Source organism: Triturus cristatus, chromosome 7 (genome assembly GCF_964204655.1).
Source record: "Triturus cristatus chromosome 7, aTriCri1.1, whole genome shotgun sequence".
Classification (NCBI taxonomy): domain Eukaryota; kingdom Metazoa; phylum Chordata; class Amphibia; order Caudata; family Salamandridae; genus Triturus; species Triturus cristatus.
The window spans coordinates 578,775,196-578,794,355 of NC_140590.1; the positions used below are offsets into that span (position 1 = coordinate 578,775,196).

Genomic DNA, 19,160 nt, shown 5'->3' on the forward strand with positions numbered 1-19,160 from the left:
CACAAACAAAAACCAAATAGTTGGTGCTGAGAAAAACATATTGGTATAAACCGGTGCAGTGGTCAAGCGAAGCAAGGTGAAACAACTATTGTGTAAGAAAACACACACAATTAGCTTTTCATTGGATAGGAGCAAATACCTAACGGCATATAACAGTCAAAATACACCATCAACAGATTAAACTCATTTACTCTGTGCTGCTTTGAATGGAGAAAAGAACAGTCTCGCACTTTCTTAGCAGTATTGTAAATAATAGATTTTTTTAATGGCCAACACAATCTCAGGCAAAAGGACTAGTGAGTTTGCCCTGCTAAAAGCGGTTAAAGCGTTGATGTTGCGAGCCTTAAGTCAATAATGTGAAAGGCTCTTCATCAGGACGAAAAGAATGAGTTCTGTATTCGTGTTGTGGATTTGCCATTTACGAGGAAGGAAGAGGATGCTAAGAGTCTTCAGAAGACTTGCTTTTCACTTTGGGGAAGAGTTGGAATGATTTCTGCCACTCAAATCTCACCAGCGTGGCTCTTCAGTCAGCTCATGTCGCTGAAGCTGTAAAGACCTCTCCCCACTGTGCAAAGTGAGATCCTTCTGAACATTCTTAATCCTGTCCTTTTTAGGTCTCCAAAAAGTGCTACCAGGCCAGCCTAGAGCTGCAGTGCATGTACGCGGGCGCGCGCGCCGCGATTTTCCGCGATTACTTTCACTTTCGCGGAGGCACGGCCGCTTTGATGTTTGATCGCGATCACTTTCGCGGCCTCGCGGCCGCTTGGCATAGCCAATAGGTCTCGCTTTTGGGACCTTATAAGTATTTAGTTATGCAACTGTTGCATGGCTAAACACTTATAAGGTCCCAAAGGTGAGACCTATTGGCTATGCCAATGCTTGTTTTATATATCCCCTAGTTACTGTTTCTGATGTATGTATATCTTTTTGTACACTTACGATATGAATTCTTACATATGTACTGGAACTGCCATACTGTGATTTACTCATGAATTATGTTTGTCTCCTTTGCTTAAATAAAAAAAAAAGACAAAAAAAGTATTGTCAGAAGACCAGTGCTGCAAAGATCTTTAGAAACATGTACTCTAAGTCTAAACGAGGGCTGAAAATAAACTAGAGTATTAAATACAAGGGTGTGGTAAGAGTACTAGAACCAAATATGGGGGAAGGTAAGCTGTTTAGGGCGAAGGGAAGGTTCATCTTATACAATATACTCATTTGGTGTTTAGGGTCTTATTAGCTTGCCACCCTGACCTTTCCCAGGTGGGCTGCAGGTAGAGGGCTGCCTTATGAGCTCAATGAGCTGCCATCACTTAACCATGAAACCCTATTTTAGTGGTGACCTCCAGCAGTGTGGGGCTGGTTTTAATATTTTTGCCTGGGTGAATTTAGTTTCCAGTCCTGACCTGTTAGCATGAAGGACGAAAGGCAGATGATGTTTAATTGCCTTGACAATAAAGCAACATGTTGATATCTTATAAGTGTGTCTATGTGGCCTTAGCCCTTGGTTCAATGAGCAGGTCAGAGACACTGATTTTGCAGTGTATTGAGTTGTTCCGCACTGACTTTTTCTTGCACTGTGCAATGCGGCCTCAGTTTAGTGAATAGTTTGCTTGTAACCGTTTTGATGGATTACCATAACCACAGGCTTCCCGGAAACCACAGCTCCAAACAGCAGCAATCATTTTCAAACCTGACACATTTTCAAGCAACATTGAAAGTCAGGTAGACCGAAGAAAAAACCTAAATCAATGTTAAACATAGTAAAGAAAGCAGAACACTGGGTTGGTGTGAGACAGCAATGAAGCAACGAAATTAGGGGCATATTAGCAAGGGCTGGCGATATAATTATCGCCACTTTAGCATCCGTTTTGGGCGAAAAGCGGCGATAATTATATCGCAATATCATCAAGGACATGCTAGTGCGTGTTTCCTTGATGTAGAGCACGTTTTTTCACAGCCTCGCCTCGCATCGCTAATGAGATGCAAAAGAGGCGTGGCTGTGAAAACAACACATGTTAATATCGTGAAGGCAGCTTCGCGATACTAACAAGGAGGTGCAGCGAAAAAAAAAATCGCGCTACCTCAGCCTTAACTCAGGAATTTAACACCTGTTAAATTCCTGACTAAGGCATACTTTTAATGGGATATGGATTATGCTGATAGGACCACAGGGTCCTATCAGCAATGTTATCGCTGTTTTCAAAGGAACATCGCTGGAAAACCAGCTATGTTCCATTGAAGACACCGCTATCGCTGAAATATTATCGCCATAGCGCTATGTGTTGTAAATATAGCGTTATCATGGCGATAATATTCAGCGATAGCTGGCGATAATTTTTCTATCGCTATGAACGGCCAGCGATAATTATCGCTGGCCGTTGATAATATGCCCCTTAGCTTCTTGAACTCAGCTGTCATCTCTGCTCTCAAGGCTGCTACAGACGTATTTGTTGCTCAGAACCGCTGGGAGCGAGTTAGCTCTTGCACCATGGCATATTGTGACATCACTTTACAGTTAAACACGAGCATTGAGTTCTCATGTGTGCTTGGCTTGTACAACTGAGTCAACCAATCAGGGAACAGCCACCAATTCTAGTTACACAGAAATCAAGGAGCGCAAGTATATAGGGAAAAAGGAATTAAAGGTAGGGTCCACCATAATACGAAAACATAGGTGGGAGTAGATAAAACAAGGGTTATGCATAATGAAGGGTTCCCACATTAAAGGATGTTCGTTATTAAGTACAAGACACACCTACAGTATTGTGTATAACAGAAAAACACTGGTAGGAAGGAATTATAAACCATTAGGAGGAAGAGGGGAGTTTGAGGGAGGGGGAGGGGGGAGATATTCAAGAGCAAGTGAGTGGGTTTGAATAGACCCTAGGTCAGTAGTGTGTGTAAGTTATCAAACTTGAAAGTTCTCCTCAATTAATCCATCAAGAGATTGCCAAATAGCGCTGGATTTTGAATGGGGATAAAGAGAATGTGCCTCTCTAAGGTATGAGACCCTTTACTGTTTAAAATTGGCTCTAAAAACATTTAAAAAGGTTTAAAGATTACAGTAAAGAGTGATTTGTGTAACCTTTTCAGATGTATGGCTGACTTTTTATAAGCAAGGTTCCATTAGAGTACCTGCTTTGGGAAAGCCAAGAGGTATTTTGTTAAGTACTCAAAGAGTAGATTGCGGCCATGTTGATTCTAAGTGTACTAGGCATCTTGGAACAGTAAAACAATGACACACTTCCGTCAAATAATGTTCCAGATTACAGCCACATTTAGCATCAATGTGGCAGCCATCTTGAAATAGTCAAACAATTATTAATCACTGGGTAAAATAGTTTGCTGCCAAGTACATTGCCTATGAAATGAGTGGCCTGGCAGCACTGGTTGCGGAGCTATTGAGTACGCTGAAAAATATACAAGCAGCTCTGCAGCAGAGGCAGGAGAGGTGCTAGGTTGTTCGAAAAGTAAAGAAATGTCCTGGCAGCCCTCAATGTGATGTATGAAGCAGGTAAGGCCCAAGGGAGATTCATTGTTCCTGGGGCTGATGTAGATGCAGATGTGTTTGGCTAAACGCGATCACATGCAGGGTTTGACACTTTACAGACTGACTGGCATACTAGAGAGCTGATGAATGGCGGTGGCAATAGCGCCAATAGCTGATGGGGGCTGACCATGCCCTGTTCTATGTACGCAGTACTGTGGGCTGAGCTAGCATGTCAGTGACTCTCCAGGTGACCAAATTCTGCAGGAGGCAGACCCAAAGGCACTCTATGGGTATGTATACATTATTATTTTTTGTATTATTTTTGTGAAAATAGGAGGCTGGTGAAACAGCTAAACCTATACGTAGGTCATATTTACAAATATGGTCTGGTATTCTTTTGCCACATTCAGTTGCTAACGCTCCACAAGCTTTTACTCTCTGATACAAATTATCCTGCAAGCCTTGTGAGTCTCCTCAAGAATAGTGTCAGGAAAAGGTTAAATGCTCTACTTTTAAAGCTCTTCTTATTCTTTTGTTCTCTCTCTGGCCCACTTTTTCTCTCTTATCCTATATAGTTCTATTACCATCTTTTGCTCTCTTTGTACTCGCTTGAGTTTCTCCCCCCCCTCTCTCCATCTTCCTTGTTCTCTTCTCTCTCTCTATCTATCTCTACCTTTCACTTTCTCTCTTGGTCTCTGTGTTTCTTTCTATTTCTCTGACTTTTTTTCACTTTGTCTTTCTCTCACTCTCTTGCACATTCTTTGTCTTACTCACTATCTCTCACTGCCAGTCTTTCTCGGTTTCTCTTTTTTCTCGTTGCCACTCTCTCTCTCTCCTTCCCTGTCCCCATTCCTTTTTCTACAATGACACATCGAAGAGGTAGACGCAAGTTTACTTCCTAGGAAGAGGGACCCCTGCAGTTTGCTGAGTCTGGCTGCTGATGGATGCGCTCTCTGGCTGGCCTTCTGGAGAGACAGGAACATCAGAAGAGGGTCTAGCAGTCTGACAGTGAGCAAGCAGGGATAGCATGAGATACATAACCTGAAAGGGAGGCAGCCGAGCGGAGTGAGCAGAGCTCCTTGCCTGCACTGTGAAAGACAAGCTGTAGACTACAGTCTTGAGAAGAGAGATTAAACAGGATGCATGTAGGAACACAAGAACTCAAGGCACGTCAAACTCCTTCTGCCCGCCATTACCAAGACAAGACACTGCCACTCCCGCACATTGTTCTCCAACCAACAGCAAAGCCTGCCTAACCAACAGCAAAGCCTGTCTATGAATATGCAATGCCCAAGTTTCCAGCAGTGAATGTTGTGGTTTTCTTAGGATGATATTGCACCCTCATATGTACTGTTCAGTTTATGTATTAGTATAGATATTTATTATTAATATTAGTTTAAACTTCATGTTCTCTATGATTCATTTAATTGATGTTGAATGTTAATGAAAAGTTGACTCCACCCTAGATTTTGTATATTATGAGCCCATTATTTAACCAGGAATCTACCTAATGAAATATTGAGTTGCCATGGAGCTGTTATACACCAGCTCCAGTTTCTGACAGTTTCAAAACGAGGGTGACTTCAGTTACCTTAGATGAAGAAGTCTTAAAGTTCAGGGGCTTATGTACGAGTCCCTTGTAACGTTTTGTGGCGCTCCAGCACCGCCAATTACATATTAATGTGTATGAGGCTTTTGCGTGGCTTTGAATGAACTCATAGATATGGAGTGAGGCAAGGCAGGACAAATCTCTGTGCTGTCTTACTCTGCCCTCGGGGGGCGTTACATGGGCAATGCAGTAGGTTTGCCAGGTAATACCCATGGGTTTTAATGCTGAGAAAGTGCCGAATCCATACGCCTCCCGAGGTGAGGCGTAACTAAAAGAAACATCTCCTCATTTTTAGCTCTTTCTATGTGCGCTGCATTTTACAGCATACATAGAAATAGGAAAACACCTCTTAGGATTGTTTTTGTGCAGGAAAGTAACCCCTTCCTGCACAACAACACTCCTGCCGACAACACAGGCACTCTTGCACCATGCACCCTTGCACCATGCACCCCTGCACCATCGTGGAAGGGTGCCTGCGTTGGCGCTAGGCTGCTGAAACAGCGCCATTGCAGGAGTAAAGGACAGGAGTGCGCTGTATTGCATGAATACAGTACATTCCTTCCCTTTCCCTTTGGCGTAGGGCAGCACCGCAAGGTGACTTTCTTCGCTGCTCTACACCAAAAAGGTAGAATTTGTTCCATTTTTGTGAAAGGCTAAACAAGTCCTTCTTAACGTTAAAGGAGGAAATGAGTTGATTGACAATGGAAACTGGAAGTTAAGGCCACATAAAGCACCCACGGACTTCTTCTGCCTTCCAGTTTTCAACTCTGAACGAAACTGGGTAAAACAACCGATTTGAAAATTGAAAGTACCAATCTAGGCACAATGAGATTAAACAAGGAAAGAACTGTAGTAAATATGGTCGTCAGCCAGGGGAAGAACTGCAAGGCCTTCGTTAACAGTCTGCAATCTCTGGCCAAATTCCTTATGTGTTTCGTCTTTTAATTAGCGTTTTATGGATATACAACATCTTCTAAGTGCTTAATTGGAGTTTTAGCCAAGAGCAGAGGCACGCAGTGACAAGGACTCACATGCGCATTGAGCTGGGTGTCGCTGGCAGAAGGCCATGCAAATATTTGAAGTACAAGTACCAGATTTTGTAAATTACCAGCACTATTCTCAAGAAAGTGAAAATGTGCCCCTTGTGGGAGTGCTGATGCTCCTGTATGGGACCGCATCCTCCTCATCTCGCCCACAGGTCTAGGCCAGCTGGTGGCATTGTAATTGTTGTCCTACAACAAACATTGGCTCTCCGAAGTCTGCTTCACAGAGGGTTGCTGCGGAGACCCTCCGGGTCTGCCCTTGGTGCTATAGAGTGAGCCATGCGACCCGTTATCCTTCTGCATCAAATCTGTGGACCCTAAGTTTCTCAGGGCCGGCCTTGGGCAGACCAAAAATTTATTTGAGACCCTAGTTTCAAGACGACCCCTTGGATGGCTAACTCCTGTTGTTTTCTATATTTATTGTGCTAGTCTAATTTCTTTCCAGAAAGGTGTGTATTGTGCCAGGTGTCATCTGTCCACTGACCCCAGCTGCCCATTCTCACCATTATCTGCTACCTCTCTGCAGGCTTCCATTCCCTATAGTTTGACATATATCACACCCCAGGGAGAACCCACCATGAAAATGATGCTTTTCCATAAAATGATCTGCGTTGCCTTTATTTGCCATGTACTGTGTTGTACTGTAGATTACCTTCACTATCTTACATTCATACGTGGACCTATACGCCTAGTGTGAATGCCCCAAAATGTTGCTTGCTTGCACCCCTGATCATGGCTTGACGGGCAGATAGAGGCTACCTTTGTAAGAGCATTCCTAGGGTGCAATGGGGGGCACATTCCTCCTAGGTACTCTCTAGCTAGTTGCACTAGCGCAATCTGGCTTAACTGGCCCTCCTGGTTTGCAATGTTATGTTGTACGAAGTGGCAAATAGAAACAAGCCAGCCCCTGTGCACCTTTTCATGTCAGCATGGAAAATAATGATCCTAGCTCTAACTACTGTTAACCTTCTTTGTGCTCCAGTGCCCAGTAAATGGGAAGAACAGGCCCTCTGGGCAAAGGGTATATTGACAAACTGATAGAGTCATCTCAGAATGTGTGTTGGTCTCCATTGGGATGTCAGCTCCCCTTACATCTGCTCACAGGCTTCAGGGATGGCTGTATAAACCCTCAGACCTCAAATCTGAATTGTGGTTTCTTTTTTAGAATACAAGTTTAGGAAGGTTACTTTTCATACCATGTAAGATGGACAGGAGAGTGGCAGGGAAACCCACTCTACAAGCTTAACGGATGTTCTGGGGCGCCTCCATGCCAGGGTACTTCAGCAGAATGAAATGAAAAATACACCCTAGGGTGTCTAAGTGCTGCTCCTTAGCAAGGAGAAGAAAAAAAAAACTAAGCAGAACAAAGTGGATCAACTGCAAAGAGAATCATAGTTTGAAAAGCCAGGCTTTGAGGGCTTTGCTGAAGGAAAGTAAATCCCCAGTGAGCTCTCCTGACCTTGGAAATGACAAGATTGAATGCTGTGGAAGAACGCAGAGATCTGCTTGGGACTTATCATTGAAAACGCTGTTTCAAGTAGTGGGGTCCGAGTCATGTAGGGCCGTAAAAGCAATACAGAGGCCTCTGAATTCAATCCTTCTTTTAACCGGTAGCCAATGTAGGAGTGGACGAGCAGGGGTCACAGAATGGTATTTGGGAATAACCAAAAGCAGCCGGGCAGCCGCATTTTGCAAGATCTGCAGTTTGTTAAAAATCTTTTCCGAATATTGGTGAAGAGTGCCCTGCAGCAATCGATTTCCGACATCTCAGAGTGAATTATTTGAGATGGAAGAGGTCATTGTCCACTAAGAGTTCAGCTACAGGCCAGTGGGATCAGCACAGTGGGTGCTTCAGGCACCTTCATGCTTCTGCTCCCTCTTATGAGACGTGTGCACTCATCCAGCCTAAGTAATCAAATGACGAAACCAAGAGCACAGCACACAGCCTGGCACCACACACTGAGCACCCTGAATAGGTCAGTCAGTTGTGGTGTCGCCTGTCACCCTTTAAAGAGCCAGGACTGAAGGCTTCGCCCAGCTTTGAATGGGAACAGCCAGTGCCAGTGCAATCCCAGCAGTTGCCTTGGCTGCATGTGTCGCAGCCATTTCAGAGGCTTTGTGAGACTCGGCTACAAAAACGTTTGTGGAGACCCTACTTGGTTTCTGAACGCGGGGGAAAGAGAAACAGAGTTCTTAGCACCACCCCTTGGTGTTGCCAGTTCCACAAAGGATCAGGTCACGCCTACTGTTTACCTATTTTGATATATGTTGATAGAGGATCATGTGTCTAAATAACCATGGGGGGGCCTAGAAAAGGAACCACTGCTACTTCTCCCTTGTGGCTGCCCGGCTTAACAGTCTTGGACTGGTGATCTCCCATCTGTCTTCAAGGGATGACGTTTGTAATTAAGTCTACCTGTGGTAAATGGCCCAAAGGGTCAGTGCAATCTGCCTTACCGCACCCTAAAGGTCTCTCTGGCATAGAAGCCATCAGTGATCAACATACTCTGCATCTCTCATGAGTTTCTGTACACAGTGCATGTTCAATAGTCAAAAATATGTATCCCATAAATGCATATTCCATTACGTGCATGGAGGGTCTTCCCCATGCAAACTTGGGAATGCTAGTCTTTTCCACTGGCTTATTTATAGAGAAAGGGTAAAAAAATCGGTTCTGTAAAGCGAAAATGTGTGTCAGGCACAAAATATGTCAGAATTCATTTCCACGGGTGGTGTACTTATGGAAGACATCCCCTGAGCGAGTAACTTGTTTGGAGTGCCCAAAGTTCCTGTCTCTACAGAGCGCATTGCAGGAGACAGGGGTCATTTTCAGAAGTAAATAAACATTCGCAATGCCAATCGGTCTTGCTTAGCATTAAAATACAAGTAAGACCAATTGTCATTGCCAGTGTCTATACATGGTAGCCTGTCAAGATCGATGTTCTATTCTCAGCATTTCTGCTGCAGTGTTTCTATTGACCACTAGGCGGTGTTTAAAACGAGGCTCTGTTTGCAATGTTGTGTTCAGAGCAGGAAGAATGACAAATCTACCAATTACGAAACCAAATGGCTCCTGTGGGCATATCAAACACTGAAAGGGAGGAAAGCTGCAAGTAGGAGGTAGGCAAGTGAGTCGGACATGAAAGCCATCCAATCTTGAGTACGGATTGGCTATGTAGAGTATGGTGTATAACGCTGTGTCCCGACCGAAATCTAAAGCTGTCTGCAGTAAGATCACAAGAAGGTCAGCATTTGACTTCCTGCTTGTCATTTGTCAGCACTAATGCCTGGCCAAACTAATTCAGTGGAACCAAAGACCTTTTAAGACATGGGGAAAGTGGGCAATTGCCTAGTGCTCCCACATCTTAAGGAGCCCCCTGGTAAAGTGATAGTTCTCAATTTCTCTCACTTTCATTGATTTCTTCATCAGAACCTCTATTCTCTTCTATTCCATTCTATTCTATGCACATTTGTAATGCACATTGGCTAACCAAGGGCATCCCAGCGCCAACATCTGCTACACATAGTAGCCATCACATAACATCAAGGCAGGAAGATAGAGGTTAGTTGTCAAATAGCCAGGTTTTAAGGTGTTTTGAAAATACCAGTTTGTTATTAATAAGGGAGGAAGTTCCACAGTTTAGCCACATTGTAAGTTATGTTAATATGGTATTTATAAAGCACACGGCTACTCCCAGGAGTGTCCCGGCGCTGAGCAAAAAACCACATAACAACCTAAAGGTGAGCAGGTCTGAGGGCCAAGGGAAGGCTGTTCCATAGGCAGGAGGCGGCCACTTGGAAGGATCGACCTCTGACCCAAGCAAGTGAAACTTTAGGAACAGGAATCAGGAGTTGAGTAGAGGACCGCAGAGTACGTTGGGGAATGTAATGGGGAAATCTTTGTCTAAGATAAGGGACTCCAATCTGATTAAAAGCCTTAAAAACCAAAATCAAAGCTTAAAAATGGATTCTTTTCCGAATAGGAAGCCAGTGCAGGGATGACAAAATAGGGAACATATGAGTCCTAGGGCCTGCCAGGAAGATGGCCCTAGCAGCCGTATTTTGAATCACCTGCAAGCGAGCAATTAAGTAACTGGGAAGTCCCAAGTACAAAGAGTTTGCATAGTCCAGTCTCGAGGTTACCAACGCTTGGACAATGGTTTTTCTGTGAGGGACTGAAAGCAGGGGCAGAAAGTTCCTCACCATTCTTAAGATCCCAAAACAAGTCCCGGCTACAGATTGGATCTGGGACTTCATAGAGAGCGTGGCATTTAGTCTGACTCCGAGGTTCTTAACCATGGTCATGGACGAACTGGGGGGGGACAAATCCTGCGGCCACCAGTTGTGCCATGCCTCACATGAACGAGGGCTGTAAAAGATAATCTCAGACTTATCAGGGTTTCATTTCATTTGATTATCTTTCAGCCACGAGAAAACTTTTGATAGACATGCATTTATTGCACGACCATCAAACTCAGCACCCTTCTCACAAGTGAACAACAGCTGACTATCGTCTGCATACAATACGATCTTAGCCCCATGTTGTTCAGCAAGAAGGGCGATAGGGGCCATATATAGATTGAAAAGGGTTGGGCTCAAAATAGAGCCCTGTGGGACCCCAACATGTGTGGGAGGAATAACAGGAGAGGAAGCGGGGGACCATATGGTTTGGAGACTGTTACTGAGAAATGACCTGATCCAGCTCATGGCTGTGCCACCGACACCGCCCTCCATCAGTCTTTGGACCAGTCTATTGTGGGGCACAGTGTCAAAAGCCGCGGACAGATCCAGCAGTACCAAGTAAGTAAAGGAGGTTCCTCCACTTCTAACTGTACAAATATGGGGAACCATAGCCTGATGATCCATAGTTGATCTAAGGGTTCCTCCCGGGGTGTAGGGTGAAATCCAAGGTAGGAGTAGCGGAGGGTCTTTAGCTTGAAGTGGCCTATATGTTATGCATAGGGCTTTAAATGTCACCCTCTGGTCAACCAGGAGCCAGTGGAGAGTGGGTAAGGTCTGCAGGGGCTGAAAGTTGTCTTGGGATGTTGAGCAGAATGCAGACTGCCGCATTCTGCACATCTTGGAGAACCTTAGTTACACATTTAGGTGCTCTCTAATAGAGCAAATTCCTGCAATCTAACCGAGAGAGAATTTGTGCCTGGGCCATGATCTTTCTAAAGTAAGAGGAGGAGCCTTTCTCTCTTGTTACCTCTACCTCCGACTCTTTCTCGCTCTATCTAGTGCTATTTTAGGGGTTTTTGAGTCTCAGGCAAGTGACATTTCAGTTGTTTTGTGTGAAAGCTTCAATACAATATTATATTGTTTGACATCATGCAGGATCGAATTATTAGAAAATAGGTAATCAAATTCAAAGTTGTTCTGAACCGGAGGCCCAAAAATATGTCTTTCCACAGCCCAAAAAATCTTTAAGATGGCACTCAGTGGAACTACGAATCACCAATTTTTAATGGAGACCCAATTTTTACTGAGCTTGTGGGGGTGCTGGTACAGTGAGGCTTTATTTATCAATGTACGCCCTGGAGTGGAAGCTAGGTCACTACAGCGTGCTTGGAAGAACATTTTTCAATCCTAAATCCCTGCCAGTAGTTGCAAACTCTCACCTTCCTCATTAAAACCTTTTACTTAGTTGGTGATCAGAGTGACCATGGGCAGCAGCAATGCCGGAGCAGTTCTTCAGGCAAAATATTTTTGTTTACTATATTTCATGTAGCAGTCGGTAGTGATTTTACAATTAGTAAAGGTCTGCAAGCATACCAAAAGGATTAGTGGCTGCCATGTGACTGTTGACTTTTTACTATACCCACTGCCCTAAAGGATCACTAACATAGAACACCGTGTCTGGAATAAACCATGTAGCTGATGGACTTCTGTTTAATATGTCTACAGGGCGCTGGGCATAACAGAGAAACTAACCTCAGCATCATTGCATAGCAGGTATTAGTCCTACTATGTCCTAAACCCTTAATGCATAGTAAAGAGTCAACCTTCTGCTGTAAACATAACAGCAGACGAGAATATTTTTCCCAGAGAACAGCTCCAATGTCAGCCCTACCTGCAGTGAATTTGGCTGTTGGCGGCTTCAAAAAAATAAATAAAAGCACCACAGCAACATTGCAGACTTCCTCCACCTTCGCACTATTACAAGTTCACTGTGCATGAATAAACTATTGCACTCTTTTTTTTGCATTACTCGCTGGCTCCCCAAACCTGTATTTCTGTGTTATATGCATCTACAGTTTGATTGCTAGCAAGGGTCTTTCTCCCGGTGGGTGGCCTTGTTGCTTTGCCCATGAATTATAATAAGGTGTTGTATTGCTAATGTGCTGCAGGGCAGTCAGTGACCAACGTGTTCTCTTGTAAACTTTTCTTCTCTTGTCTTGCTGCAGCATTTTAGGCATGCATCTCTTCGGTTGTAAGTTTGCTTCCGAGAAAGACGGGGACACCTTGCCAGACAGAAAGAACTTCGACTCGCTACTCTGGGCGACAGTCACAGTCTTTCAGGTACATACCCCACCTTGATGTGCTAAACGATACTACTTTAGTACCTTAATATGATACATAATTGAAATGCAAGACTGATGCAAATTACCTTGCTTTTAATAATTTCTGAAATTGTAAAATACGCTTTGTACTAAACGTGCACTATGAAGTGGAGACAGTAATATGCAAGCGAGCGCATTACAGAAACCTGCCATTTAGATTAAAGAAGGGATTTATATTTCTTTATTGTGGAGTTTTTATAGTGCTGTGTGACGGTACTTCAGAGCACTGTACAGCTGGAATTAAAGACAGTGGAAGAGTTGAAGTCCAATCATCTTTAGGTCATGACCTCTGCAGATATTCCTCATGCTTTACCATGAACCCTCTGGTCTAGTCAGCTCGTTTTAGGAGTTTCCTGAACTGCAAGACCGTGGTCAGGCACAGGACAGTCCATATCTCTGGGCATTGTCTGTTTTTCTGTTGCGGGTTTGTGGAGTGATCCGACGGCCAGAGGTTACTGGCTGGGGTGGAGAGTGGGACATGGTCCTGCTTGAACCAGGGCTTTTCTTTCAGGATGTTTTGTGCACATACAGTAAACTTTAAACTGGCTTCTATAACTCGCGCGACCGCCACTCTATCACAAGGATGATGTCATCAGTGATGTCATGAGTGATGCCACTGACCATGTCATGAGTGATGTAATATGTGACATCATGAGCGTGCGAGTTATAGTTATCTGAACTAACTATAACGGGGGAATTTCATTGGTTTTTTTAAGAGTGAAATATCCACCTAACTATAACATGTGTGAAACCTATGGTTTTTTAAGTGAATTTGCAAGGTTTTTTAAATGCTGATTCCTAACTATAACGTGTGTGAAACCTATGGTTTTTTCAGTGAATATATATATATATATTAACGCTCCAGAATTTCTTTGTTTAATAAAGAAATGAAAGCACTCACGGGTGGCGTATCCACGGGTCTTTTATTTCCAGAACAGACGCGTTTCGGCGAACTGCCTTCTTCGGTGTTAGCGGCACACGGTGAGACGCCATTATTTGGCGTCACTGAATTCTGTAACATTCACGCTGTCCTCTGTCGATGTCTATGTTTATGACACATGGTGATGTTTAAATAATGGCGTCTCACGGTGTGCCGCTAACACCAAAGAAGGCAGTTCGCCGAAACGCGTCTGTTCTGGAAATAAAAGACCCGTGGATACGCCACCCGTGAGTGCTTTCATCTCTTTATTAAACAAAGAAATTCTGGAGCGTTAATAATTTGCGGCCGGCACCGCCGAACTTACAGCACCCGACCGCGAGTGACTCGGACCTGGTGCAATGGGAGCAGCAATATATATATATATATATATGTATGTATATATATATATATATATATATATATATATATAATAAACGACGGGAGTGTTGTTATATATATCTATGTCTATCAATCTATCCATCTATCTACATATATATAGATATATATATATATATATATAGCTATATATGGTTAGTTATATATATATGTATATATATATATATGTATATATATATATAAAGTACTGGCAGTCGCTAGTACATATATATATATATATATATATATATATATATATATATATATATATATATGTGTAGATAGATAGATTGATATACATAGATATATATAACAATACTTCTGTCATTTATGAACAGAACGACATTTCAGGAAATGCTTAATTCCATTTTATTTCATCTGTGCGAAGGCTGTAAAAGCCGAAACGCGTCTTGACGCCCCAACGGAAATCTGCTGTGCTTGCCAAGATGAAATAAAATGGAATTAAGCATTACGTGGTGTGTCGTTCTGTTCATAAACAATGGAAGTTTAGGTCGCACGTCATCCATACACATGGACTGGATGATATATATGTGGCAACATGGCCGAAACGCGTCATGCCGATCCATATGAAGTTGGATTTATGGGAATCTGCTTTCTTCACATATATATATATATATATATATATATATATATATATATATATATATATATATATATATATATATATATATATATATATATATATCCACACGAGCAGGATAGCCCCAAAGGAGTTCAACCACACGAAGATTGAGTTATTCGTGCCGTTTATTTGGAAACTTGCTGGCAGGCAGAAAACAGGCTTCAGACATCAGTAAATCAAAGTGCCAGACGCGTTTCAGGAGTCAAATATTCCCTTCTTCAGTGGCAAAGCATAGTGACTAAGAGCAAAGTTTCTGACGCACCTTTTATATTCATGTCACCTGCCTCAGTGGGCGTTGCCTTTCTCAAAGCCTTCTGGTACACGTAGTGCGATGCAGTGTTCCTCAGTGGGTGTGCTCTTGTGCCTGTGAGTGCTTTCATTTCTTTATTAAACAAAGAAATTCTGGAGCGTTAATAATTTGCGGCCGGCACCGCCGAACTTACAGCACCCGACCGCGAGTGACTCGGACCTGGTGCAATGGGAGCAGCAATATATATATATATATATATATATATATATATGTATATATATATATATATATATAATAAACAACGGGAGTGTTGTTATATATATCTATGTCTATCAATCTATCCATCTATCTACATATATATAGATATATATATATATATATATAGCTATATATGGTTATATATATATATATATATATATATATATATATATATATATATATATATATATATATATATGTATATATATATATATATAAAGTACTGGCAGTCGCTAGTACATATATATATATATATATATATATGTGTAGATAGATAGATTGATAGACATAGATATATATAACAATACTTCTGTCATTTATGAACAGAACGACATTCCAGGAAATGCTTAATTCCATTTTATTTCATCTGTGCGAAGGCTGTAAAAGCCGAAACGCGTCTTGACGCCCCAATGGAAATCTGCTGTGCTTGCCAAGATGAAATAAAATGGAATTAAGCATTACGTGGTGTGTCGTTCTGTTCATAAACAATGGAAGTTTAGGTCGCACGTCATCCATACACATGGACTGGATGATATATATGTGGCAACATGGCCGAAACGCGTCATGCCGATCCATATGAAGTTGGATTTATGGGAATCTGCTTTCTTCACATATATATATATATATATATATCTACATATATACATATACACGTACACATATTGGGGTTTTCTCAGTCATATTCATTCCTTGGCATATTCAAAAGTTAGTCTATTTTGCTTCCATCAGCATAGGTTATTGAATCAGCCCATTTCAGTCACTGGTCCATTGTGACAGCATTGTCTGCACATCTGCCTAGTCTACTGATGAGCCAACCTGTGCTTTCAATTCTGCTTTCCTTGTATCAATGTTTTTCTTGTAATTTGCCTACAATGCAAGTACTCTTTGGAATGTAGCTTTTTAATTTCTATAATTACTGTTGCATATGTTTGAAAATAATTTGTAGGCTTGCCAATGTCAGTCCTATTTGCTTTGACAGTACTTGCTTCTACTAGTATGGGGTGCGCCTCGCCACATCACCTCATGTCTGCATGAGATTGAAAGTGCTATGACAACTGCCACATGTCCTAAACCAATATTTCTTGTGTTCTTGCATAGCAAGTGTGAATTAAATACCTGTAGGTTAAAAAAATACATGCCTGTCTATTAACTTCACAAATGTCTTCTCCTCAGATTCTGACCCAGGAGGATTGGAACAAAGTTCTTTACAATGGCATGGCCTCCACGTCTTCTTGGGCTGCTCTCTATTTCATCGCACTGATGACGTTTGGGAACTATGTTCTGTTTAACCTGCTAGTGGCCATCCTCGTGGAGGGATTTCAGACTGAGGTAATGTGTCCCACTCATGTATGTGTCAATGGCTGAGAACAGTTGGGGCAAGACACAGACATAAGAAGAACGCGAGCTATAAGACAAAATGTATCAAAGAAATGGTGATGAAACGGAGTCAATTCAAAAATATGAAGGAAGAATTTGAGAACTGCAGGAAATTAAGAGATAATCATTGACAATTACAAAGGGCCAAACTGGATTAGTTGAAGTTTAAGAAAAATTCTGAGATTGTATGTGTGGTGTTAAGTAAAGGGTGGACATCAGCTGCACAAGCCCACGCTATTTTCAATCCACCCAATGCTCTAAGGATTGGTTTATGAATGTAACAGGATTCCTTTCAATTTCTCCACATTTGGAATTATAGTTGTATTTTGTTTAACCACTGCATTTCCCAGCATCAACATATTAAACGGATTTGCAAGCCAAGATGAGGGCTTGAGTATGTATATGGTAACTTACAGGCAAGTGAGTCCCATAGCTAAATATTTCTATTAACTGATATTAAAGACGCATAATGACCATTTTTGATTTCCATTACAGTAAGCAAAAAATTGCAAACTGAAGCCAAATCTGTTGCCCCTGTTGTGGCTTCCCTCTGCAATTTGAAGGAACTTCCTGAGCTACTCACACCCATTCCCTCGAACACTAAGGCCCTGATTGCAAGTCTGGTGGTCCGAGGACCACCAAACTCCTGTGGGTGCAGAGGTGGCAGTCCAGCCACCACCGCACTGGCAGGCTGACCGCCCTGTTAGGGCTTTGGTGGTCGGACTGTCATTGCACCGCCACAACCGCCAGGGAATTGCATTCCCTGGTGGTCCCGCGGGTGGTCTAAGGGCTGCAATATACTTGGCGGTGCCCCACAGGCACCGCCAAGCATAATACAAACTTTTCTCACCACCACCGGTGTCATGGAGGTTCTTCCTTTATGTAACTCCTGGCAGTGCTGCCCCTGTGCATGAGGGAGCATGAAAGGTGGCACATGTTGTGCCCTCCTGTAGATTTGCACCCCCAGTTTCTGCAAGGGAAGGAATGCATGACATGGTGCATTCCCCCCATGCAGGAGCATGCACTGCTTCGGGCTTTAAAACTGCGCCGCCGGGGGCCGCCACGCTGCCCGCCCACTTGACCACAAAATGATTTGTAATCTGGTGGGTGGGCGGCGGTAAGTTTTGGCTGTCCTGGAGCGGGGAGCTGGCATACCACCGGCTGCAGGACCGCCGAAACTCGTAATCAGGACTTAAGTGTGTACTAAACATTATTATTCCTTTGAGTTCCTTGTAACCGTAATACCACATTTACCTATTCCCTTTGTGTCCTCTCTCAGATAAAAACTCTTACTTAACACTTGTCTTTACCTGAATTGCCAAGTTACTGCCCCCTCTGTTATTCACTCTGCAGAAATGCTCATCCAATCCTCTCTTGGCTTGACTACCATGGACTCTTTCTCACTGGTCACATTGCCTTCAACCTTTGTCCCTCTCCAAATTATCCCACTCTTGACAGCTTTTACCCATATAGTCACTGCCCACTGGCTGCTCATCATTAATGCATAAATCAGAACCCTTTCCTTGACATCCTCTCATTCATCATCCTTATATAACTTAATACACGAGTCCCCACAACACATGCAGGACCAGATGGCCAAAGAAGTCCTGATCCTGGGCTACACTTTGTTCCTTGCCCTGGTTCTGGCATTGGACAAGTGGAGATCGCAGAGCAAATTAGCTGCAAGTAAGGATGTTTGGTGATGAATGCGCCAAGTGCTATTTATGGACATACTATCACATAAATAATGGGGGCTAATACATAAGAATAATTTATGTATTTTTTTATTTGATTTTAAAACATGTATTGATAGATGGCACAAGCGAATGGCCACTGAAAACCTGCAGGTTACGCAAGACAGTAGCATAGTAGAGGAACTGGAAAGTATGGAACACCGAAATGGCAGAACTCCACAGCCGAGTACGGCTGTAAAATAGAAAACAGAAACTAACAATGATGAGGTCAAGCAGCATGGTTGAGGAGGAGATGTGGCATACTGGGGGTTTGTGGCCTTCCCTCATACCCCGGTGGCAAATGCTGTAGTTACAAACGTTGTCTCCTAAATTCTTTCTGGAACCACCGTGCATTTAAAAGGTTATATATTTCCAAATATCGTAATGATCAAGGTGAATACATATCTTAAAAGAAGGTAGCAATCCCTTCTTCTTTAAAAAACTGGGAAAGAACTTAAGAAACTGTGAAAACTCCCAATCCCATTGCATGTGTCAAGCTATAGATAACAATCATTGAAAATGCAATAGGTCTCGCCTTTGATTAAGTTAAAGCCATTTGCTTTGCTAATGGTATTGTATTTTAGCCTTGCATTATTTAGTGTATATTTGTGATATGTGCATATATTTGCTCTCCTCTCGCCCCTTTTGTCTGCCTCATGCTATTGTAATCCTCACTATGCGAAATTAACACACATACTATTCTTCTATTCATTCACCTCCCAAATCTGAAACACTGCTCTTTTCCTATTAACGCTCTACTTTAAACTACTACACAGGTAACAAAACAATTCTAACTACATACAACTACAACATATCACAAATATACACTAAATAATGCAAAGCTAGAATACTATACCATTAGCAAAGCAAATGGCTTTAACTTAATCAAAGGCGAGA

The 19,160-nt window shown here is 42.5% G+C and overlaps 1 protein-coding gene across 9 annotated transcripts in view; it reads left to right on the forward strand.

Annotated features, from left to right (window-relative positions):
* Positions 1-19,160, forward strand: part of CACNA1G (calcium voltage-gated channel subunit alpha1 G) — an 807,943-nt gene that overhangs the window by 372,521 nt on the left and 416,262 nt on the right. For all 9 annotated transcript variants that reach the window (XM_085617142.1, XM_085617143.1, XM_085617140.1 and 6 more), the window contains exons 11-12: positions 12,553-12,667; positions 16,327-16,482. In XM_085617142.1, coding sequence (XP_085473268.1) covers positions 12,553-12,667; positions 16,327-16,482 — 271 coding nt within the window. The remainder of the gene's footprint in view (positions 1-12,552; positions 12,668-16,326; positions 16,483-19,160) is intronic.